General features: G+C 50.1%; 1 protein-coding gene across 2 annotated transcripts in view; it reads right to left on the reverse strand.

The window, feature by feature from the left end:
• The window catches only part of WBP2 (WW domain binding protein 2), an 81,327-nt gene that overhangs the window by 33,780 nt on the left and 21,216 nt on the right, over positions 1-26,331 (reverse strand). For both annotated transcript variants that reach the window (XM_068127649.2, XM_078785658.1), the window contains exon 2: positions 17,816-17,921. In XM_068127649.2, the coding sequence (XP_067983750.1) occupies positions 17,816-17,921 (106 nt within the window). The remainder of the gene's footprint in view (positions 1-17,815; positions 17,922-26,331) is intronic.

Genomic DNA, 26,331 nt, shown 5'->3' on the forward strand with positions numbered 1-26,331 from the left:
CAGAACAAACAAAAGACACTGACTCACGCGGGGAATTGCAGGAGGTGGATGGCTGGAGGTGAACGCTTGGTGGAGCCAACGCGGAGCTTGGTGGAGCTGAACGCTTGGTGGAGCCAACGCGGAGCTTGGTGGAGCTGAACGCTTGGTGGAGCCAACGCGGAGCTTGGTGGAGCTGAACGCTTGGTGGAGCTGAACGCTTGGTGGAGCCAACGCGGAGCTTGGTGGAGCTGAACGCTTGGTGGAGCCAACGCGGAGCTTGGTGGAGCTGAACGCTTGGTGGAGCTGAACGCTTGGTGGAGCCAACGCGGAGCTTGGGGGATTGGTGTGACGGGTTCTCTCTCCTTCCTTAGTCCCACCCAGTCCAACAACTTCCTCTCTTGCTTCAGGACTCTTTCTCTCTCTTTCTTGGTCCCTCACTCTTTACCACCGACTCCTCACCGCAACCAACGCAACCACTTGACCACCACCTCTACTGACTGATTCTTCACCACTCTGCACTTGACGACCGACTCCCAACCAACTCAGACCAACTCAAAGTCCAACTCCAGGCCTTTCTGTCTTCTGCTCTCCTCTGTAAAAACGCATCTCCTCCTGGACACGCCCTTGCCTTGGGTTATATAGGCCCCCGCCCCTCAACCTTTGCGACCCTCCCCGATCGCTCTTCCTCCGCCCTCTCGAGCCGAACCCCTGGCTCATGGTTGGTCGAGTGGGGTGGGCTCACTCCTCCCCTCTATGACGAGGTGGAGACACGCCTTTCTTCCCCGACTCGAGCCTCGTGGTCAATGGCGGATGAAGGGAAAAAACCGACCAAAATGCGGAAGGCGCTTCGAATTGCAATTGACGGAAAGGGGGGAATGGAGGGAATCTATCTCTTTCACTGGTGCAATGGAGTATTTCAATTAATGGAAGACACAGCCTTACGCTAATACACAGAATAAGAGATAACTATCAACAGGTATATTCTATTACTTGGCTGACGTGTATGCTTGTGGACTATGGGACGCCCTTTTGGTCTTTACACAGCTCCGGAGGCAGGAGGCACAGAATAAACAATAATCACAACAATACAGCACACAATCAAAAAAAATATACAGTCCTCATATCCACAACAATATATATATATATTGTTACAGATCTCTCCGTCGGCCTCTTTTCCCCTTATCGAGGGGGGATTAATCCCCTCGTCTATGACTGACCGACGTGGTCCTGAAGCTGCACAGCTCCCTCCGGAGAGGCAGGGGCGCAAACTCGTTCGCGACCGCGGACAGATGTTAATTGCCAAGCGGTTTAGCAACCGCGGCACGAACCATTAGCAGAGACTAAACCCGATCCTGAAACGTTGGCCAAAATCGCGCCACAGGTTTTCAATGGGGAAATCACAAAGACGACCAGACGAGCATGAAGAAGAAGAACGAAGGTAGGAAATACAAATATGATTTATTACTACCTATTATGTACACAATGAAAAGAACCAAGGAGAAGGAAAGATAAGAAAATAAAGACAGAAAGGATGTAAGGACCAGAAGACACAGTGCAATTACTAGCTTATACTATGCAGTCTTACTTAACCCCAGGACAAGACACACAAAACAAACTCACGTACACCAATGGATGGATGAGGCCAGGCACGGATGACTGGAAGGGGAGGAAGGTTCGGCTGGACACGGGAGAAGGGTCGGGCCGGGAGTGAGCAGCCGCCGCCCTTCCTCAATCATGTTCGCCCGGCGGCGTTGCTTCGCAAAAGCTCAAAGTTGCGGTGGTCACAACTGCGGTGGTCTCAAAGCTCATGCGTGCTTCTCTTTCCCTCAATCACCTCCTTCATCCACTCGTCTCTTCTCAGGTCGGGTGCGTCGCGTGCTCTCCAAGGACTCATCTCTGGTGGGGGCGTCCCGCCGCGGGTTATATAGGCCACACCCTCTCAAGCCATACCCCTGAGCCTTGGTTGGTCGTTCGGGGCTCCACCCTTCATGATGGTGGGGGCCACGCCTTTCTTCTCCGAACCGACCGCGTGTTTAATGGAGGGCGAATGCAGTTGGCAATCGAGGCTTTGGGAATGGGGGCTTTGGGAATGAAAGGGAATCTACCTTATTTGAATTCGGTGCAATGCAGTGTCAATTAATGGAAGACACAGCCTTAAACTAATACACACAATAAGGAAATAACTATTTAGAAGGATATATGATTTGCTCCGTGTATGTATATGGATGAACGAGGACGACCTTTGACCTTTACACTAACTACGGAGGGTGATATTTACAACAATTCTCAAATCCACAACACTGCACCCTCATCCTCTAGGCACGTCCTCGGGCCTATAAAACTTTAACTTTAGTGTGGCACGTAGGTGTAGTTCCCTCTACATTTAACCTGACCCTGAGTGTGACAGTTTTAAAACACAAATAAGTATGTCCCCCTGCTGCATTGCACCCTGCCTAACAGATTTACGCCCACAGCTAACCGAATTGCGGAATTGTCTTCAAACTATACATGAACGGTGGGGAGCATTATTTACAATTGACGCTAAAGGTATTTACAAAACTAACCCAGGACCTGTGATTGTTCTTTGGGGGGGGGGGGGGGGGCAGCCTGCACTGCATCGACACACCAGCACCATCATCAAAGCACCATAATGCACCAAAACGCACCGGAGTGCACAGTCACCACAGTTAATAATAAACAACACAAACCCCCCCCTGGTGCTCTTGCTCTTCGACTCCCTCTGCTGGCCAATGTTCTTCCAGATGTTGTCTTTCTTCATGTTCTTTTTGCTGGCGGCCTATTTGACCATAATAAAATGAAAAATGCACAAAACGTGTCCATCTATATTTATGGCCCATAGGGGCAGACTAGGGGTGGTTCACCTGTACGGCATATGTGCCATGTTACCGAGGTCCGCCAGCAAGATCTCAGGCCATCATGGCCGGTTCCAGCAGAGGGGCCATGCCCCAACCCGTGGGGTCCATAAGTAGTGCTCAGCCACAGACATGTGGTCCATAAGTGGTGCATCGATGCAGACAGCTGGTTGCGGGGGTTCTGGCACACAATGGCGGACTCCCGCACGCTCCCCTCGGTGCCCAGAGAGCACGATCCATGGGTCGGGGAAGGAAGACAGAGAGGGCAGGTTAGCGAGGGGTAAGGTCACAAGGGTACACATCAATAAAGGCAATGCAAGGTGAGGTGCGTCTGGAGACTGAGCGGAGAAAAGCTCGTTCCTACCGTACGCCACCCCCCCCGTTACCTGTTCTACCCTTGCCCTTACCCTTACCCCATATTTACAAAAATCTACACATTACAAATCCGTCGCTATGTCTCGTCCTCCCTATATTTCCCCTAATACCAAATTCGTCACCACAATCCCTCTAATCCAAAATTTGCCATCATCAATTCATCATCAATCCTCATAAGGAGGGAGAGATGGAACAACAAAGCACAATGTCACACCCACGTCATGATGCGTCTCACAATCCAAACATTTGCACAAAAAAAATAATCAAAACATGGCATGGTGTGGAGTTCTGTCACCTCAGGTGAGTGGATGTAGATGGTGCAAGGAGATTTCAATCCTAACTATCCTCTTAAATGACATTAACACACTTTACACTACCCGGGATCTTTCCCTGCCAATCCATTGGCATCTTACTCTATGCGGTTTTAAGAACCAAATTCCCATTGACCAAAATGTGGTGCTTCATCAATTTGGGGTCTCACTCCCCCGATTCAACTCCCTGTGCCTTTGCACAATTTCAGGACTGGGTCGTGTGGCTCTCCCAGCAGGTCTACCCACCTGCACACCTCCACCACTGCAGTTGCCTCCGAGCTTACCTGCTCCTTAACCTAACCTATCTACCTGGGGAAGGCCCTCTGGTGCTCTCCCCACTCGGTGCCCTCTCTGGCACTGGGCTACCCGGGTCCGTCCTCCGGATCCTCGGGCCCCATCCACAACTCTACCGGCTCTCAGAGCCCACCTGCGGCCTCACCTGGCCGACATCCTAACAGTGGCGGAGTGCCCATTTAACTAAACACACTAACAGGCCACACGCCCAGCCATTTCCACGTCACTAATGCACCCATCCAAACACCATTCTTCCACCATGCACCACAGATGCCAATATCCAACCACAATTTACCTACTCCCTCTACCTAACTCTTAAACTACCCTCCCCGGGTATTCGTGATGGGGTCCATCCTCCCCATACACTCCCTTCGCACCAACCACTCCACTCCACAGTTTCCACCATACTCACTCCATACCATCCATTCCATACTCCATATATTCCAGACCATTTATTCCATACAACCATGCTCACCTGTATTTGCACACCTGTGCCATCACTCCTGGTGCTTCCTGCACCCTCCTTCCTCCAGGACCATTCGGTCAACACAACACACAATCACCATTACTCATTCACACACTGCTCCATACACCTGTTCACTTGCACACCTGTGCAATCACACCTGGTGCCACGTGCACGCTCCTTCCTCCCAGGCTCCTTCAATCATTCAATACAATGCACAACCACAATTGTTCCTCATGCACTGCTCCATACACTTCCACGCTCAATACAACTCACAGTCACCTCACTCACTCATACACTTTTCACAATACACTTTCGATTCTCAAACACACGGCATCATCTGATCTACCTGGTGCCCTTCTAACTTGGTGCTCCCCGTCTTCCCTTTAAACTACGCACATCCCACGTCATTAACAACCATTCTAACCTCTCTATGTCCCTGACTACCTGTCCAATGTCGCTACTTAAATCTACCGTTACCTATGGTCAATCTTCTCTAGATCCCTATCATTTTATCCTAACCCTCCCTCGGCGAGCTTTGACTGCCATAAACCCCATAGCTATTGCTCATGTGCCCCATTTTGTGAGAGATGGCAGAGTTGCCATCCCATCACATCGGGTATCTCCCACTATCACCCCCCCCCCCCCAGTCCTCTGACACTACGAGCCCCCGTCGCAAGAGGTACTGGGTCCTGCCTCGGCATCTAGAGCCGAGGCGATCCACGAGGGCGCCTGCTCGCCGGCATAAGGTCTTATCCGCTCAGCATGGACGATCCGAGGGAGGGCCCATGGTCCCATTTTGATCTTAACGACCACGTCACAGACTTGCGACAGGACGACTCCCGGGCCTTGCCAGGGGGAGGTGAGTTTGGGGCACCTACCCTTCCGCTTCCGGGGATTAAAGAACCAAATCTTCATCCCCGGAGCGTACTGACTCCCCTGGCTCCGGTGGTCGTACCTGCGCTTCATCTTGGCCCCCGCCAGATGGAGCTGGCGGCGGGCGAAGGCATTGACCCTCTCCATGCCTTCCTCTAAGTGACGTGCGTAACCCTCCCTCGGCGGGATATCTGTGGTCTCTGGCACGGGACCGCATAGCAAGTCGGCGGGAGCCCGCAACTCCCGCCCATACATAAGCAACGCTGGACTGCATGCAGTGGCCCCATGCTGGCTGGTTCGGCAGGCCACTAACAAGTACGGGAGATGTTCGTCCCAGTCATCCTGATGGGTGGTGGTGAACAATGCCAGTTGTTGGATCAATGTTCGATTGAATCTTTCCACCATCCCGTCAGATTGTGGCCGCAAGGGCGTGGTCTGTGTTTTCCGAATTGACAGGAGTCTGCACACATCTTTTAGCAATTGACTTTCAAAATTTCGTCCCTGGTCGGTGTGCAGCTCCTGTGGAATCCCGTGCCGACATACAAATCCTTCCATGAAGGCCTGTGCTACAACCCCGGCTTCTTGGTTGGGGAGGGCGTATGCCTCCGGCCACTTGGTGAAATAGTCCATTACAACGAGGATGTACTTATTACCTTGGCGGGTGCGGGGTAGTGGTGCTAGGATGTCCATAGCCACCCGCTCAAGGGGGGCCCCCACCTGGTGTAATTGAAGGGGGGCCCTCATCCTCCGTGCTGGCCCCTTTTTGGCAGAACAGGCGTCGCATCTCCGACACCAGTCCTGTACGTCACGCCCCATATTCACCCAATAGAACCTCCGGCGGACCCGAGATGTTGTCTTTGTCCTGCCCAAATGGCCGCCGGAGCGGTTACCATGCACCTGTTGTAGTATGACGTTTTAAAATTTGTCAGGGACTATCACCAGCCAGGAAGTTCTCTCAGAGGGAACCTCCACCCACTTGCGATATAAGATGTTATCCTTCAATTGCAGGGTCTGCCACTGAGCCCAATACGCCTTGGTTTGCGCCCCGAGGGGGGTGACCTCTTCCCCCTTTGGTCTTTGCCCCAATTTTACCCATTTGAACACCGGCCCCAGAACGGGATCCTCCTGCTGGGCCGTGCTCCATGCCAAATTTCCAAATTCCTCGTCTGCGGTTAGTGGCAAAATTGACCCTCTCACCCGGGTTGCCCGGACGACGAGAATCGGGGCAGAATCACCCAATTGCTCCCTCTCCTCGTGTCTCGTACAAAATTTGCAGTTTTCCCCCAGACAAGGACGCCGAGAGAGCGCGTCAGCATTACCATGGGCCTTCCCGGCCCTATGGGTCACATTAAAATCGTACTGCTGCAACTTTTCCAACCACCTTGCAATTTGGCCCTCCAGTTCCTTGAACCGAAGGAGCCATTGCAAGGAGGAATGGTCAGTCCGAACCGAAAATTTCCGCCCGTACAAGTACGGGTGGAAATGGTTCATGGCAGCCAGCATCGCCAATAGTGCCTTGCGGGTTACGCAATAATTTCGGTCGGGCCTACTTAAGGCCCGACTATAATAACCAATCACTCTCTCCACGCCCTCCTGTGTCTGAGACAAAACTGCGCCCAATCCTTCCTGGCTCGCATCCGTGTCCAGGGTAAATGTCCCGTCGCTAGTGGGGTAAGCTCGAAGGGGTGCGGATGTCAAACACCCCTTCAATTTTAGGAAGGCCTCGTGGCACTCCCTTGTCCAATTAAATCGCGCCCCCTTCTCCGTAAGCCGGTGGAGGGGATGGGCCAACTCCGCAAATTTCGCCACAAAGCGCCGGTAGTAGGAGCAGAGTCCCAAAAATCCCCGCACCTCCTTGATGGTACGTGGTGCGGGCCACTCCTCTACCGCTGTAATTTTGCCTGGGTCCGTTTTTACCCCCTCGCGACTGATAATGTGACCTAGATAGGCCACCTCTCTTGCAAACAAGGTGCACTTACTCGGGTTCAGCTTCAACCCTGCCTGTCTGAGGCACCCGAACACCTGGTCCAAAATTAGCTAACGCCTGGGGGAAGGTCTTGGCATGTACTAGGACGTCATCCAGGTATACCAGGCATGATTGCCATGGCATGCCGCCTAGTACATGTTCCATTAATCGCTCAAAGGAGGCGGGGCGTTACACAAACCAAACGGCATCACAGTGAACTGATACAGCCCCTTACCTGTGGAAAATGCCGTTTTCTCCTTCCCTGTCCTATCCATCTCCACCTGCCAATACCCACTCTTGAGGTCCAAAGTTGTGAACCAATTTGAGCCCGCAACGGCATCGAGGGTATCGTCAATTCCTGGCAGGGGATACGAGTCCTTGAGTGTCACGTTGTTTAGCTGGCGATAGTCCACGCAGAACCGCGTGGTCCCATCTTTCTTTTTAACCAGCACAACAGGTGACATCCAGGGACTTCCCGAGGGCTCGATGACGCCTGCATCGAGCATCTTTTCAACCTGCTCGTCAGCTTCCGCCCTCTTGCTCCAAGGGAGCCGTCGGGCGGGCTGACGAATAGGCCGGGCCTCACCGGTGTGGATCTCATGTTTCACCAGGCCCGTACGTCCAATATTCTCGGGGGACAAGAAGAGATCCAAATGGGATCCAATCAGTTTGTGTAAGGCCTCCCTCTGGGTACCTCCCAACTCTACACTCCTACGATTTACCATCTCGCAAATGGGATCGGGCCAATTCCTAGCATTTATTGAAGGCTCCCCCTGGGGCCGGCTCGGCTGGACATTCTCGCCCCTCACTGACGCGACTTCGCTAACTGGGGTGCAGCCAGCTACCTTCGTGCCCCTCACTATAGTGCGTGGTTCTGTGCTAATATTAATTACTCGGACGGCCACCACCGGCCCGTCCGTTTTTACAAGGGTGCGGCCCACGATTAAACCAGGTATGGATCACGCTGCCACCGGTTCGACCAGGCCGCAGGACTCCTGCCATGTCGGGCGAGCTGACCATCGGGCCGGCACTATTGCCTCGGCCCCCGGAGGGATGGTTACGGCCTCAGGAGCCTCCAACTCCACCCTCTCGGCCGTGCTCACCCCCTCCAATGATAGCTCTTCCACTCCCACTTGCAGGACCCCCCGGCTCAAGTCGATTTTACAACCGCTGGCAGTCAACAAATCCAACCCTATTAAGCATGGGTCGCACACCTCCGCCACCCAATCCTCTATTTCTTTCTTTTCTGATCCCAACTTGAGGGTCACAAAACCACGCCCGATGATCGGAGCCGTTGCCCCGGTAGCCAACTGCAAACTATGATTTTCCAGATGCTGGATTTTACCCCAGCCGTCTGCACTCGAATTAAGGATCACGGGACTGATGATCGTCGCGCTGGCACCCGTGTCCACAACGGCATCTACCCCCACGCCGGCAATTTTGCATCGAATTGTTAAACTACCGATTCCAATTTGGCCACAATGAATGACCTGTCGCGTCAATGAGGGCTCCTCTCCATCCCCTACTGCCGAACACCGCCCTGCATGCCTGGCACGTTTTAGTTTCCCGGGCCCTGGCGGGGGGGGGTGTCTGAGGTCGGCTAGGCCGATCGATACGGGGCGGAGTTGAGGGCATCGGTTGGCGGGGACCGTCCCGGCACGGAGATCGACACTCCCATGCACGGTGACCCAGCCGAGCACAATTATAGCACCTCACCTGGTAAGGTGCTTGCCTCCGGTATTCCAAATTTCCCCCCCTGAATGTCCGAATTGGTGTACTCTGCCGTGGACTACCAGGTGCCACCGCTGGAGCCGCCTGCCAGGGTCCAGGTCCCGCCAGGCGCCGATCCACCAGCCTCTGGACCATGCTCTCCAGGTCAGGGCCCCCTTCGGAGGCGGGCCCCCTAGGGGGGCCGCCACCCATCACGGGCCCTACCTGACGCACCGCTACTGCGTGGCGCTCACCTCCCCGGGCCAGCGGCCTCGCTGCTTCCCAACGGGCTGCAGCGTCGGCCGCCTGACTCATGGTCTGCGGGCGCCACATGGCGAGCTGTTGTCGGAGCTCTAGATCCGGAAGGGCCTGGATAAAGTGATCCAGCGCCAGGCTTTCCTGGGAACTCGCTGCCATGTCCGCGTGTGCAATTCCTACTGCGCGGCGAATGTCATGGGCAAGTTCCCCGATGGTCTCCTGGAGCTTGCGTTTGCGCTGAGCAAGCTGAGCTTTAACAAGCTCGCTTTGCTGTTCAATGCCGAAACGATTAATTAAGGCCGCACGGAGAGCTGACAGGGTGAGAGCACCCGGTGGTAAAGCCGTCAGCACCTCCGCCGCCGCACCGCGCAGTGCCCCCACAAGGTGTACTCCACCTTCGTCCGGATTCCAACCGTTGCCTCTGCACACGTATTCAAACTGCGCCAGGTACGCCCTCAGATCACTCTTGCCGTCATACGGCGCGAGTGGGACCTTGTGGGCGCCCGAAGGCTGGACCCCGTGCGTCACTCCTTGCGGGATCAGCGCGGGACCAAACCGTTCGGGCCCCACAGTACACTATTCCCAGGGGGCTCCCGTGCATCCCCCATCCCTCCAAACACTACCCCTCTTGGTGTCGATGCCTGGGTCGCCCTTTCGCAACCCGCTACCCACTCCATACCCGCACACCCTTGCTCACCAATAACCCTCTCACTCCCCATAGTCAGACCTCCTTGCACACCTCCTCTATCCATACACTCCGGACCAGTCATACACCTCACCATTGGTCCCTCACGAACACCCGGGTCTACGCCAACACCCAAGCCGACTGAATCTCCCCTCACACCATATACATTTCCGAGTATATCGCCACTCACCTCGGCACCTCGTCTTCGCTTCTCTTCCGCCACCTGCAAACTCTATATTTGGTTATGAGCACATAATCACGATGTGAGCACAGACCTTGTACATATTCCATCACCTCCTCCTTTATCTCCCTCTGAGTTTCCCTCCGTCTCTTCTTAATTTCACTCACCCCCTCGTCCACATCCTCTAATTTTTGCTTCACCTCTTTCATTTCCCGGTGCGCCCCCTCAATTTCTTCCTCTAAGGCCACCTTGACCGTCTCTATGTGCGTCCTCACCTCCCGTTCTTTCGTCTCCATTGCTTCTGTTACCTCGTCCAACCTGTCAGTCCCTCATGTACCGTCTGACACTCCTTCTTTATGACGGCTACGTCCCTCTATTTCCTTCTGGGTCGCCTTCAACCCCTCGATCACAGCCGTATTCTTTTTCACCTGTTCCTTCAACTCCCTTTGTACCACTGTCAGCTGCCCCACCCCCTGCGTCAACTCCTCTATGCCACCTTGTAACTTTGCCGTCCCATTTCTCACCTATTTCTCCATACGCTCCTCACCTCGCTTTACCTCCTCGCGTACCCCCGCGACCTCCTCGCCCACACTTCGTCTGATCTCCTCCCCCATTTCCCCCATCTCTTTGGTAGATGCTGCCCTCATCTGTTCCAAATCATTTCTCTGGGCATCCAATTTGGTTTCTAATCCGATTTTCACCTCCTCTATTTGATCTCCCATTTGTTTAATTTCCCGGGCGGATTGCTCTCCTATTTCCCTCAATTTGCCTTCCATGGTGTTTTCTAACCCCCCTAACCCATTCTTCACCCCTTCCATCTGGTTCTCCTGGGCAGCCATTCTGTTTTCCAACCCTGTTAACCCCTCTTTCATTTCCCCGATTTGGTTACCCACGTCATTCAGTTGGCCCCCCAATTTACCTTCTAGCCCTTCCAACATGTTGTCTATCCCCTCAGATTTATTGTCTAGCCCCTCAAATTTATTGTCTAAACCCTCAAATGTATTGTCTAAACCCTCAAATGTATTGTCTAAACCCTCAAATTTATTGTCTAAACCCTCCAATTTGCTGTCTAACTTCCCAATTTGGGCACTAGTACCCTTTGCTTCGTCCCTCATTCTGGTTTCCATCCCTTCCATTTCTGCCCTTGATGTGTCCCCCTGCAGGTTCAGGGACGCCTGCATTTGTGCCATAAATCGATTCATGAGGGCCTGCATTTGGACCACCCCCATCGGCGCAGCGGGCACGGCTACCGCGCGCTCGTGTGAGGCGCCATTTTGTGCGCCTTCCACCTCATGCGAGGCGCCACCATCTCGTGTGCCTGAAGCCTCCGCTACTACATCCTCACTGCTCTCCTCCTCCATTTCTCGCACATACATTTCCCTGGGGTCCTGGGTTGATTATAACCCCTCTTCTAACTCTCCCACCGGCACCCGATCGCCTTGACCATCCATGGCACGATTTTAAATTTAGGATGTTAAATAAAATTGTGGGCCACTCGTAATTTGAGAGCGCTCGGCGAGCTTCAGGTTTGAATCTCGCTCCTGACACCAATTGTTACGGATCTCTCCGTCGGCCTCTTTTCCCCTTATCGAGGGGGGATTAATCCCCTCGTCTATGACTGACCGACGTGGTCCTGAAGCTGCACAGCTCCCTCCGGAGAGGCAGGGGGTGCAACCTCGTTCGCGACCACGGACAGATGTTAATTGCCGAGTGGTTTAGCAACCACGGCATGAACCATTAGCAGAGACTAAACCCGATCCTGAAACGTTGGCCAAAATCGCGCCACAGGTTTTCAATGGGGAAATCACAAAGACGACCGGACGAGCATGAAGAAGAACGAAGGTAGGAAATACAAATATGATTTATTACTACCTATTATGTACACAACGAAAAGAACCAAGGAGAAGGAAAGATAAGAAAATAAAGACAGAAAGGATGGAAGGACCAGAAGACACAGTGCAATTACTAGCTTATACTATGCAGTCTTACTTAACCCTAGGACAAGACACACAAAACAAACTCACATACACGAATGGATGGATGAGGCCAGGCACGGATGACTGGAAAGGGAGGAAGGTTCGGCTGGACACGGGAGAACGGTCGGGCCGGGAGTGAGCAGCCGCCGCCCTTCCTCAATCGTGTTCGCCCGGCGGCGTTGCTTCGCAAAAGCTCAAAGCTGCAGTGGTCACAACTGCGGTGGTCTCAAAGCTGCGATGGTCTCAAAGCTCATGCGTGCTTCTCTTTCCCTCAATCACCTCCTTCCTCCACTCGTCTCTTCTCAGGTCGGGTGCGTCGCGTGCTCTCCAAGGACTCATCTCTGGTGGGGGCGTCCCGCCGCGGGTTATATAGGTCACACCCTCTCAAGCCATACCCCTGAGCCTTGGTTGGTCCTTCGGGGCTCCACCCTTCATGATGAGGTGGGGGCCACGCCTTTCTTCTCCGAACCGACCGCGTGTTTAATGGAGGGCGAATGCAGTTGGCAATCGAGGCTTTGGGAATGGGGGCTTTGGGAATGAAAGGGAATCTACCTTATTTGAATTCGGTGCAATGCAGTGTCAATTAATGGAAGACACAGCCTTAAACTAATACACACAATAAGGAAATAACTATTTAGAAGGATATATGATTTGCTACGTGTATGTATATGGATTAACTAGGACGACCTTTGACCTTTACACTACGGAGGGTGATATTTACAACAATTCTCAAATCCACAACAATATACATATACGTATATTGTTACGGACGCGGTTAAGATGTTATTTTGACCGAGCGGTGGTATTACCGCGACCGAACAGTTATTCCCCGACTAACCCGGTTCAACCCCAAACGTTGGCCGTATCGCACCGCAGCTGCTCAATATGGAAAACTCTAAAGCGACCGAATGCAAAGAGGAAGAAGACGTACAGAAGAGTAATTGGATTTATTATTTACACATATAAGCAGGAAGAAAGCAGTCACGTTTATTTGCAGAAGATATTAGATACACAGTGCAACGCTAGCTTACCTACAGTCTTAATTAACCCAGGGACAGAACAAACAAGGACAGACTCACGCGGGGAATGATGATAGGACTGGCGGGAGATGGATGGCTGGCGGGATAGGGAGGTCCAACTGGTCCTGCAGCCGATCGACTCGTGGGCAGCCGCCGCTCCTTCGCGGCCCTGCTCCAAACTGCCGTCCAGGCCTCACGCTGCTGTGGCTGCAGTTTCGGTGGCTCCAGCTGCAGTAAATGCAGTTTCGGTGGCTCGAGCTGCAGTAAGTGCAGTTTCGGTGGCTCGAGCTGCAGTAAGTGCAGTTTCGGTGGCTCGAGCTGCAGTAAGTGCAGTTTCGGTGGCTCGAGCTGCAGCTCAACTCTGGACTTCTCTCGGACTCAACTCAAAGCGCCTCTCTTGGACCCAACTGCTTGGACTCCCTCTCTTCTCTCTGTAAAAGCTCATCTCCTCGGGAAACGCCCTGGCTGCGGGTTATATAGGCCCCGCCCCTCAACCTTCGCGAACCTCCTCGATGTTTCTCTCCACACCCTCTCCAAGTCCAACCCCTTATTCGTGGTTGGTTGAGTGGGGCTGACTCACTCCTCCCCTCTATGACGAGGTGGGGACCCGCCTTTCTTCCCCAACCCTGCCTCGTGGCAAATGGCGGCAATTGTTGGTTGGCAATGCGAATGGCAATTGACGAAAAGGGGGAATGGAGGTTTTTGGGAATGGGAATGAAGGGAATCTATCTCTTTCACTGGTGCAATGGAGTATTTCAATTAATGGGAGACACAGCCTTACCCTAAAACACATAATAAGATATAACTATTGAACAGGGGTATTCTATGATGGGCTGACGTGCATGCTCTTGGACTAATTATGGGATGCCCCTTTGACCTTTACACAGCTCCGGAGGCAGGAGGCGCAGAATAACAATAACAATAACAAAGCACACAATAAAAAAAACACAATCCTCATATCCGCAACAATATATACATATATATATATACATATACATATATACATATACATAGAATAAGACACAAAACACATAATAAGATATAACTATTGAACAGGGGTATTCTATGATGGGCTGACGTGCATGCTCTTGGACTAATTATGGGATGCCCCTTTGACCTTTACACAGCTCCGGAGGCAGGAGGTGCAGAATAACAATAACAATAATAAAGCACACAATAAAAAAAACACAATCCTCATATCCGCAACAATATATACATATATATATATACATATACATATACATATATATATATATATAATATATATATATATATATATATATATATATATATATATATATACAGTGGTACCTCGGCTTACGAGTTTAATCCGTTCCGTGACGGAGCTCGTAAGCCAAATCGCTCTAAGTCAAAGCAAATTTTCCCATTCAAATGCATTGAAATGCTATTAATCCGTTCCAGCCTCAAAAAAAAAACACCAATTTTTTTTGTTAGGTGCTTTTAAATAACAAAAATGTACTTTATAAATAACAAATAATGTATAAACAAGCACGACCTCGTATATACTGTACATAATACAAGAGAATGTAAAGAAATAAACTGGACCTCTATCCATGAAGATATGGAGAAGTTGTTGTTTGTGTGGTTGAAGGAGAAGCAGCTCGCAGGAGATACCGTGACCGAGAGCATCATGTGTTTGAAAAGATTGAAACTCGGATATCGAGCACGGACCACGAGGTGTTTTTTCTTTTTTCTTAATCTCGGTTTCAGTGAACTTTTGCTCTGTGCTCACGTGTACTGTACCTGTACCTGTAATGGTACGTCAGAGGATGGCACCTGTTGTCATCATATTAAGTGCAAGATGTTCTGCATCGTAAGTTGGTACACCGTGGTCTTTCGGCGGTGTTTAAGCCGGCCGTCTTGGCTTCTGTCACCATTGGCATTGAGTCTTTCGATGTAGGTAGGTCGTTGTGTGCCGGTGCCTTGGCCGAATTCCTTCATTGCTGCATTGTTAGCTCACCTGGTTTTTTATACCACATCTTTGGTTATCGGACCAGCGAATGACGTCATCTCCAAAGTATGGCTTATTCTCACTTGTCTTGGACGATCTTCTACTTCTAGCCTTCCACCGTGCATTTGGTGTCCACTGTACTTACTGTACAGTGCCTGGTAAAATTGATGTAATGGGTTTTTGACCGTCAACGCCATGAACCGTCATGAACCGTCAACGCCATGAACCGCTAACACTCAAAAGCCCATTTATCGCGCCTTATAAAGCAAAACGCAAACCGAAAGCCATGCCTCTCAAGCGAGGCGTGCTTCCGTGGTCACGTGATCCACAGGTGTAGCTCATTATACCCGCACGCGCGACACGCTTTGGCGGTCACGTGACCAGCCACTCTGGAGGCGGGGATCCCCGCCGATGACGTCACCGGCTGGAGCAAGGAGATTCCTCGCTAATGTATTTCGACGATTGCGTGTTTTATATCCAAGCAGAGATGCTTTCACGGCAAGATAACCACGTGACCGGAACCGGAAGCCACAACCGGAAAATTCAAAAAAATAAATTTTTTGAGCTCGTACATCGGATCTCGGCTCGTATCCCAAAGCAACAAACCGCCCGAGCGACGGCTCGTATCCCGAAAAACTCGTACGTTGGGGCACTCGTAAGCCGAGGTACCACTGTATATATATATATATACATATATATACATATATATATATATATATATATATATATATATATACATATATATATATACATATATATACATATATATATATATATATATATATATATATATATATATACATATATATATATATACAGACTTGGCATTTAATATGGAATATTTTTTTTTTCTTGACTTGGGTTTACTTTCTGAACTCAGTATATCAATCTGGTGAGTTTCTTTTACGCTTCGGTGATGTCTTTGTTGAAAGAAACATGTCACTGATTGTCTTTCGCAGCAAGAAGTCAATAACAGGATTATATCACAGGTGGCGTGACAAAATGTAAAGACAGGTACATTTGACGATTGGCTTCACAATCGGGTATATAAGGGTTTTTGCGTTCTGTATTAGTGGAAAACAACTGCTGCACGTCTACAAAAGTTATTGCCGCTTCCTCTGGAGATGGTCCGTCAACTTCACAATGCTGTTTGTCATGGAGTGGTGGCTTTACGAAATTCTGGCATGAAACAGCGTGCTATTGCTCAGCAGTATGGCATCACTCAAGGTCAGGTGTCAAAGATCCTGAAACGAAATGCTCAGAGGGGTGTCCCTACTCCAATAGAGGCCAGGACGTCCACGCAGAACCACAAGGAGAGATGATCGCCAGCTGCACCGGTTAGTCTGCAATGGCCGTACCAAGTCAGCTAATCGGCTTAGGGCAGACTGGCAGCAACTGACAAATGTGCCTGTATCCAGAAGGCTAGTCAACCAACGACTGGTTCAAGCAGGCTATTGTGCCAGGCGTCCCCTGAGAAAGCCACGCCTGACCAGACAACACAGCCAGCGGTGATTGCAGTGGGCCAGAGAGCACCGTCAATGGCAGCCAGGAAACTGGCATCACGTGACCTTCAGTGACGAGTCTAGATTTCTGGTCTATCGTCAAGATGACCACGTCCGAATGGGCAGACAAGTGCCTGAAGCCCACAACGAAGATTGTATAGTGCCAAGAGTCCAAGATGGAGGTGGTGGGGTGACCGTTTGGGCTGCTTTTCATGCAGGGGGCAAAACTGACCTGGTTGTTCTGAATGGAAACCTGAACCGGTTCAAGTACAGGGTCATTCTGGAAGAAACATTGCTTCCATTTGCTCGTGCAGCCTTTCGAGGAAACTTTGTCTTCCAAGATGACAATGCACGGCCTCATCATGCTCGCATGATCCAACACTTTCTTGCTGACCATGGTGTAGAGCATATGGAGTGGCCTGCCATGTCCCCGGATATGAATCCGATAGAGAACTTGTGGGCAGAATTAACGCGTCAAATCGACAACTTGGACCAGCAGCCTACCTCTGTGTGTGAATTGCAGCAGACTATTGTCACTGCATGGCAAGCGATTCCTGTCCAAACCTTGGCAAATCTCGTGAACAGCATGCCTCGACGTGTACGTGCTCTCCTGAATGCTTGTGGGGGTTACACAAAGTACTGAACTGTAATTTTACTGTCCGTAATCCCAGTCATAATTTAGCTTTTGTTGAAATTTTTTTTGGCTAATGTGCAAAATAAAGAGATACTTCTGGGAAATGTACAGAAGTTTAACACAGTCCTGTCTGTGAATTGAGTTCGATATCAGTTTACATCACTTTCAAGGATCAATTTATTTGCTTCGAAATGTCAAATGTGTTTTTTGCTTCTTTTAAAGGCCACATTAACAAAATCTAGAATAATTTCAACATAATTCCAATGAATTTTTGGTTCTAAGTCATCTTGAATAGTAAGTTCACCCCCACAAAAAAATATTCCATATTAAATGCCAAGTCTGTATATATATATATATATATATATATATATATATATATATATATATATATATATATATATATAGCTGAAGATGGTCGAAGGAGAAATGCGGGCAAGGGGGTTAACAAAGGGAGATGCAGAAAATATGGCAAAATGGAGAAGATTGTCATGGGGACCACAAGGCTAACCCCTGCTCTTGCAGGGAAAATGGCCTTAAAATGCCTGTTGTGTATATATACTGTATATATATATATATATATATATATATTCTTTTAATTCTCCCAGCATTTTAGTGCCACTTTTAGTGCTACATGCAGATTATTAATGTAACAAACTGATATTATTATAGATGTCAATACCACCTTTTAAATGCCTCAGCATGCATTTCTCGTTGCAGAAAAGGCCTTTGTATGAAACATACCCTGTATGGAGTCAGATAAATTGCCCCTTTCTTTGCCTTTTTGAAGATTTCTGGAAATGCATCCATTTCGAAACTGAGCTCAACATCCTCATAATGTGCAAGGACCCTGGGTGGGGAGTGGGGAGGAGGGTGGGGGGGGGGGGGGGGGGAGAGAGGGAGGGTTGAAAGGAACAAAAAAAAAAAGGAAATATATTTTTAAAACACAAATGCATACCAATCCCAACATAACAATCATAACAGTCGATGTTTGTATCACAGCGAGATAAATTGGGCAATCCCTGAAGGACGAACAGCCATGGCAAATTTAAAGGCCCGTGTTGTCATGCCATGGCAACAAAAACCCTTGGGCTTTGGACACATCACCAGGGCAGCTCTTGACACACCTCGTATGAGTCATTAGCAAACTCGATCATTACACGTGTGTGTGTGTGTGTGTGTGTGTGTGTGTGTGTGTGTGTGTGTGTGTGTGTGTGTGTGTGTGTGTGTGTGTGTGTGTGTGTGTGTGTGTGTGTTTCACATGTGGTTCTGCTCACCTTCACTCTTTCATTCCTCTTTACTCCCACCTCTGGAACAAACTCCCTCACTCTCTTCAATCCCACTCCTCCCTCCAGGTCTTTAAAACAGCTGTTCACCACCATCTCTTGTCTTCCCCCATCCAAAACCTTGATCTTTTCTACCCCCGTTAATTCACCCCAGATCCATTTTTTTGAAATACCGACTTCTTTCCTGGAAGTTCTAGCAGTGTCCATGTGTTTTATACCTCTCCCACCCGCCCCCCCTTCCCCATGCCTCCCCCCCCCCCCCCAAGCCCTCGCCCTCCCAACGATTTCCCGATGTCCCTCTTCTCTGCTGTTGTACTTGTGTGCTCCCATCTTGTCTCCCGCTCCATTTATTGTATGTTTTGTGTGTCCGGTTGTTCTTTTTTTTGCGATTACTGTCAGCTCTTACATGAGCCTCTATCTTGAATACCAAAAAAAAAAAAAAGAAAAAAAAAATTGTTGCCTGCTGACCTCCACTCAAGTTGAATACAGTCTATGCAGTGGATAAACGCTTCAACACAAGTTCAAGAGCTATACATGTGTTGGCATTCAAATGTGGAGGTTAAAGACTCATGTTACCTTTCATAAAGAGTGGTACATTTGGGCCAGTACTATGACGAAATATAAAAAATAGACTCGGCGGTGTAATGGTCAGATGTTAGAGCATCTGCTCCGAGGCTGGGAGAACGGAAGTTCAAACCCCAGCCAATTGATGCCAAAGTCCAACAAAAATGACCACACTGTGGTCACAACCTGCGACAGAATCCAGTAACGGTCAGATTGGGAAACACGCATTTAAAGCACTCTTAAAAGATGACCAGTGTGATTGGGAAACACATTTAATGCGCTATTAAAAAAATTCACTTCATACCTCTCATCCATGTCACCATCCCCACGGTTATATCAGAACGAGCTGATTCGTCACACAGCCACAGATTACTTAGTTCAAAAATTATGTAACGCATTATTTTTAGTAATTTGCGTAAGGTAACAATTGATTACCATACATTCTAATGGGTTTCATAAAACCTTACTATTATTCAACATATGATTAGATTATTTGGGATCCCTCATCATGAATAACACTCAACCCAAATAACGCCAATGGAAATCTGATGCAGCAAACCCGGGCAGTGTATAATCAGCAGAGGCCTACAGGCCTAATGTGTTAGGCCCACCAGAAAACCAATATGGTGGCCATATGATTTCCTCTTTGTGCTATGGCGGGTGGAGACAATCGACAGATGTGGGTGTGGTACGACAGCTGTCCAACCAATGGGTGCACATTTCAAAAATCGAACCCAACAACAAAAACAACGAGAGCGGCACTCAGTAGAGAGCATACCTCCACCAGGTGGACAGTTTACGTTTTGTATCCCAGGGTAGACCAGATAATCACAATACAGAATCACATTTAATAAAAATCATCCGTCCACAACTTTGAGACATCCTGGTTTATATCGATTTTGGCCCTATCTCCCAAAGGTGAAGAATCACTTAAAAAATTCTACAATCTGGATCCATATTCAGATCTTCACCAAAATCGAATCAATTAGTCCTTGTCAGACACCCAACCGGTCCACCAAGTTTCGTCCAAATCCGTCCATAACTTTTTGAGATATTCTGCTATGTATCGTTTTTGGCCCTATATCCCAATGGTGAAGAATCACTTCAAAAATTCTAGTAGCCGAATCCAAATCCGGATCTTCACCAAAATCTAATCATTTCGTTCTCGTCATGTATGCGACCTCTCTGCCAAATTTCATCTGAATCTGTCCACAACTTTTTGAGATATCTTGTTCACAAACAAACAGACAGACAGACAGACAGACGGGTGAAAACATAACCTCCATCCACCTTCGGTGACGGAAGTAACAACATGAGCTCAGCTCTTGTAGACCTGTGACATGTCACAGGTAAAAATGGTACGTGCTGCTTCCTTGCTCGATGTTCAGCATTTAAAAGGATAAGAGCACAGACAATCCCCATAGGTTGGCGTCCATTTGGTGGAGGAAATGCCCCACAGAGTACAATTATTGTGACATTCCTGGTGCACAAAGTGCCCCCACTTACCCCAAGCTCACTGCCCATGCTTGTCTCGTCTAGCATTCCACTGTTGTGTCTCGTGTACCTGTCTGTATGTCCATATGTGGAAGCTCCACTACGAGCCTAGGTGATATATTTCAATCTCGTCACTCTGATGACAATTGCATGTAGTGTAGGCTGCTATGTCTTAAAAATGGCTGTCGTGTTTTTTTTTTGTTAAAAGCAAAATTCCACTTGATTCCTTGTCTTTGGGGTGTCACATGTTCGGAAAAATAGGTTGTTAATTTTTTTAAACGGATTAAGGGTGTCAAATCCAAGATGGCCGCCAAAATATATAAATTCCATTAAAACTGGTATTCTGAACACAGTATGAGGTCCAAATTAATGATAATACCCATAATTTCAATACCAAGGAGTTCAAATACAATTAATTTCAATATGGCAGTCAAATTCAAATTCAATTTCAATATGGCAGAAGGAAGCGGCATTGACCAGGCTTGGGTCGAAGCTGGACTATATTCTCCAACAACCGTAACGCAAATCCTAAATGGAAAACATCTCTACAGGTCCCTAGAAGCACATACTGTAACATTGCTTGCTCTATACCATCTCTACTTTGACAGGTTCCTAACAAAAGCACCAGAAGAGAAAGTGTTCCTCAGTGAAGCGTCCATCGATTTGGAAAAAGCATATCAGAAAGATATCAGCATGAACACAGGCAACCGTCAAAACCTCAGAGATGCCGTCAGAGAAACCATGACCATGTTCGAATCTAGAGATATCCTCACAAAGTTGGGACAGTTTGAAAGCAATCCAGCACCAATTCAACACTACATCCATAACTACTTGAGGCAGTTTGAAACTATCCTTCAGTATATTAGAGCTACCAGACAACGGGACCTGCTGCTGCATATGGAAAGCACTGAAGCTCTTATCAAGTACTTCTTTGCTCACGACCACCTGAACTACGCACGTTTGCTCCCTTTGTACCTGTCAACAATGCAGCAAACAGAACAAGTTTTTCCAGATGTCTGGGCAGAACTCCTGAAAGGAAATTTCTGTGTGACGAAGGGGATTGCTGCATTCACTTCAATAGGTCCAGATCACGGAATTGAGCAGGAGAACCGCAAACTCAAGGTCATTGGAGGCATTACTGGAACAACCCAAATTGAGAGAGCTCTAGACCGTTTCTTCCTGATTGCACCTGACTTGTCTAATCTAGTAGAGGAGTTTCAAAGAGAATATGGCATGGAAGGTGCTGATACCAGAGACCAACACCACGAGATCACAGGGGGAAAGTCCACCCGAGTAATGAGAAATTCCGCTAGATTGACAGAGGTATTTGTTGTTCATGGAGACCCATTCGTAACCGATGAGTGACCTGTGTAACCTTCTTACCAAGAAAGTAATTGATGAAAAGGTAACAAAGGACATAGTAGACCGCGATGCCATCGGACAACAGTTGCTCCAGACATTTGTCAAAGAACGCCTTACAGAAGGAAAACTTTCAGTGTGGGATCCAATGAAGAGAAAGAACATAGGCACTTTCAAAAGTGCCAACACAGTGAAGAAAGTGAAAGCAGGTGACAAACTCATTAAAGTCAAAGAAGAACGAGGACTCCTACAGAGGTTTATAGTAGCATCAAGAAGCCGTCCAGACCTTTATCTAAAGGACTGTATTGGGAAGTATGAATTTGGAATTGTTCCACGTGCCCTTTTCGCTTCGGATGGGTCACTTCTCCTAGCAAATGACAAGGCTAAGGTCCTTCATCATCTTGAAGCGCTAGTTACCAAGGAGCAACCTAGCCCAACAGAAGCCACAAGCGATCCAGCTAATGCCATACCGAGTGTTTCTGGCGACCAAGTATTGAGTGAAAACTCCCAAACCGAAGTACCACCCCAAGCCGAGGCGCCTGAAGTACAAGAAGCGCAGCCTGAGCACGAAGCTTCAACTGACATGTCCGACATGTCTGAGAAATTTAAAGTTGTAGTCATAGATGGCATGGCCCTCGTTAACTCCATCTCCAAGACAGACAAAATGAAAACATGCAGTGATTGTAGTGAAATCGTATTCGTACTGAACCCGGGGTGATGCTCGCTGCTCGTTGACACCACTAGGGGCGTGACTATAAGACCCGCTGCTGCGGACGGTGCTCCGAGACTTCTCCTGTGACACGTTACATCTGGTAGACTCGCTAACGGTACGCCTGCATAGAATATCCAGCTTGCTTGCATTGAATGTTATGAATGGTCCCATGTGATGTCACATCGTATACTTATTGTATTTCCTACTTTACAGGATGATGTCATGATCTAAATGCAATTAAACCACCCGTTGGACTAAAGTTGTGTGGACCTGATTGGTTTTCCACAACACTTAATTGCATTTAAGATCTACCGACATGGCTGGCAACAAGATGCTGACGGTTGCCGTATTCTGCGCCGACCCACAAGCCCCGGATGGTGGCTTGCAACTGAAGCACTGGCTCAGAACATTGGAGAATCATTTTGACGAGCCTGAGACCGCGCCGACGGCTGCCGCGAAGCTAGCAACACTACATTCAAAAATCGACTACCGGGTGTACAACTCTATCGCTCAATGCGCGACGTATGACCTCTCCATCGCGGAGCTCAAACGGCTGTACATAAAGGAAAAAAGCCCGGTGTATGCACGATATTTGCTGCAAACGCGACGTCAGCAACGCAACGAGGCGATGGACCACTACGCCCAGGAGCTCCGGCAGCTCTTGCTGGACAGCATCAGGGAGCCACGGACTCCCGCGCAGGCTCAGGATGATCTTCTTTTAGATGCCTTCATTGCAGGGGTCTCCTCCCAGGAACTAAGGCTCAAGCTCTTAGAGAAGACCGACCTGACCTTCGCTACGGCACTCGAGCAAGGGAAAGTATACACTGAAGCGCGGATGCAATCGAACACCTATGATCGCACGCGCCTCTTGGCGGGCACTACACTACACGCCCGGCCGGAGAGTGCTACCGCCGAGGACGCGGACCCGCTCGCGGAACTCCGGGATGCTCCGGAGGAAGACGCAGCCCTGACGGCTGCCGTTACGACCAGACCCAAGGCCTTACGCGGGGCTGCATGCTTTTTCTGTGGGGGGCCACGCCATGCCCGGCTCGTGTGTCCGGCACTAGACGCTATATGCCATTTGTGCTCGCAAAAGGGACATTACGCGAGAGTGTGCAGGAAAACGGCACGCGGCTCATTGAATCGCGCGGTCGCGGTCGCGCGGGCGCGGCGACCTTGAATGGGCTCATTGCGGAGCCCGCGAGCCGAGCCCGAAACCCGGCGCCTTACCCGACTTCGAAGGGGAGGGCCCCTCTCTGCGGGCCCCTGGGCGCTCAGACGTCCTTGGCGGGCGTCACCGGACAGCCACCACCGTCTCATCCTCCATCGGGCACGAAGTACGTGTCCTTGACCAAACTCCAGGCCACGCAAGGGGCTTTGAAGCCTCGCCAAGCCCCAGCGGAACGTTCTCCTCATGTCGTCCACGAGCTAACGGTGGCCCACGCCCCGACAAAGGCGATTTCGAATACTACGGAGGCCTTTTTCTGCCAAAAGTGTCAAAAGGCGATTTCGAATACTACGGAGGCCTTTTTCTGCCAAAAGTGTCAAAAGGCGATTTCAAATACTACGGAGGCCTTTTCCCGTCAGAATTGTCAGATTTTGAATCGCGAAACACCGGGATGCTTGGGAAAGCCCTCTGATGGCGTTAATGGATTCCCCATGGTCAACGCAGACTCCGTCCACGACCGCAAAACTGCTGCTGGCGTAGGATCCACCCGCAAGGCTTGTCCGACCCATTCGGGGGGCTCAGTCCCGCTCCCAGCAGCCTCGTCTGGCCTGGCTCAAGCCCTTATTCCCCTCATGGTCGAAGGCCATTGTGTTCGGGCCTTGGTGGATACAGGGTCTACGGATAGTTTTATCGACCAGCGACTTGTGCTCAGGCATGGATGGCGGATCTGGAGGTCTACGAGACGGATCTTCATGGCTTCCCAGGGGCTTCGACTCAGCACGAAGGGGGAATGCCGATTGAAACTCGTGCTAAAGGGACGGGTTTTCCCTGATGTACACCTTATGGTTTTACCCGCATTATGTGCTGATATTCTGTTAGGACACGATTTTCTTAAGCTGCATGGACGTCTGGTAATGGAGTTTGGTGGGCCTGACACGCTTGTTGTGGGGGCGGACGACGCGCTTGCGGTGTGCGCCCTAGCGCAAATGGACGTCCAGCTGCTTTCGCTGTTCCCCAATCTAACCTCCGACTGCACCCCTGTCGCGGTGAAATCACGGCGCTACTCTCGCGCAGACATGCAATTCATTGCGGACGAAACGGCTCAGCTCTTGAAAGACGGCATCATAGAACCTAGTCGGTCGCCGTGGCGCGCCCAGGTCTTGGTGGTGCGCAGCGAGGCCCATCGCAGACGCATGGTAATCGACTATTCCCAAACGATTAACCGCTTTACACAGCTGGATGCCTACCCCCTTCCGGGGATGGACGCGCTAGTGCAACAGGTGTCCCAGTATTCGGTCTATAGCACTCTCGATCTTCGTAGTGCGTACCACCAGATCCCTATCTCTAGGGCGGATCGTATCTATACCGCATTTGAGTCGGGGCAGCGGTTGTACCAATTTACGCGATTGCCTTTTGGGGGTAACGAACGGGGTCGCTTGTTTCCAGAGGGCCATGGATGACCTCGTTGCGCGGGAGCACTTAACCGATGTTTTCGTCTACCTCGATAATCTTACGGTTTGTGGATATGACCAAGGGCACCATGATGCTAATCTGAAGCGCTTCCTTGAGGTCGCGCAGAGGTATCACTTAACTATGAACGAGGATAAGTGCCAATACTCCCTACGCACGATAGATCTTCTGGGGTACACCGTGACCCATGGCTCTGTCGCTCCGGATAAGGAGCGTCTGCGACCTTTGCTCGACATGGCCCCTCCCTGTGATCGGGCGTCCCTGAAGCGCGCCCTTGGGCTGTTCGCCCATTACTCCAAATGGGTGCAAAGTTTCTCGGCGAAACTTCGCCCCCTCGTGGCCTGCGACACCTTCCCCCTGAGTCCGGCCGCATTGGCGGCCTTTGAAGGCCTTAAGGCCGACATCGCCCGAGCCACCGTGGCGACAATCGACGAGAGCGGCTCGTTCGTCCTCGAAAGTGACGCCTCGGATCAGGCCATCGCGGCGACCCTCTCCCAAGGGGGGCGTCCCGTGGCTTTCTTTTCACGGACTCTTACCACCGCTGAGCGGAGACACTCGTCCGTTGGAAAGGAAGCGTATGCGATCGTCGAGTCTATTCGGCGATGGCGCCCGTACTTACTCGGGCGGAGCTTCCAAATCATCACGGACCAGCAAAGCGTTGCGTTCATGTACGACACCTTACACGCCCAGCGCATTAAGAATGAGAAAATCACTCGCTGGCGTATCGAACTCGCCGACTTCTGTTACACCATCAAATATCGCCCGGGGAAGGATAACCGGGCCGCCCATGCCTTATCACGACCGGCTACATGCGCGGGTATCACCTCTTTGGAGGGCCTACGGGTGCTGCATGCCACTGTGGGCCATCCCGGCGTAACGCGTTTCGCTCATTTTGTGCGGTGTGGAAATCTCCCATACTTGATTGACGATATCCGCCGTATCTGTCGCGACTGCGCTATCTGCGCGGAAATCAAACCGCGTTTCTATAACCCTCCCATGGGGACTCTGGTGAAGGCTACGCGCCCGTGGGAACGCTTGGCGATGGATTTCAAGGGCCCATTGCCGGTGTCGAGCGGCTCTCGCTATCTGCTCACTATCGTTGATGAGTACTCGCGATTCCCCTTTGCTTATACGTGCGCGGACATGACTGCTGCCACGGTGATGCGATGCTTACAGAACTTGTTCTCAATGTTCGGTTACCCGGCCT

The sequence above is a fragment of the Myxine glutinosa genome, chromosome 10, assembly GCF_964187855.1.
Source record: "Myxine glutinosa chromosome 10, kmMyxGlut1.1, whole genome shotgun sequence".
Classification (NCBI taxonomy): domain Eukaryota; kingdom Metazoa; phylum Chordata; class Myxini; order Myxiniformes; family Myxinidae; genus Myxine; species Myxine glutinosa.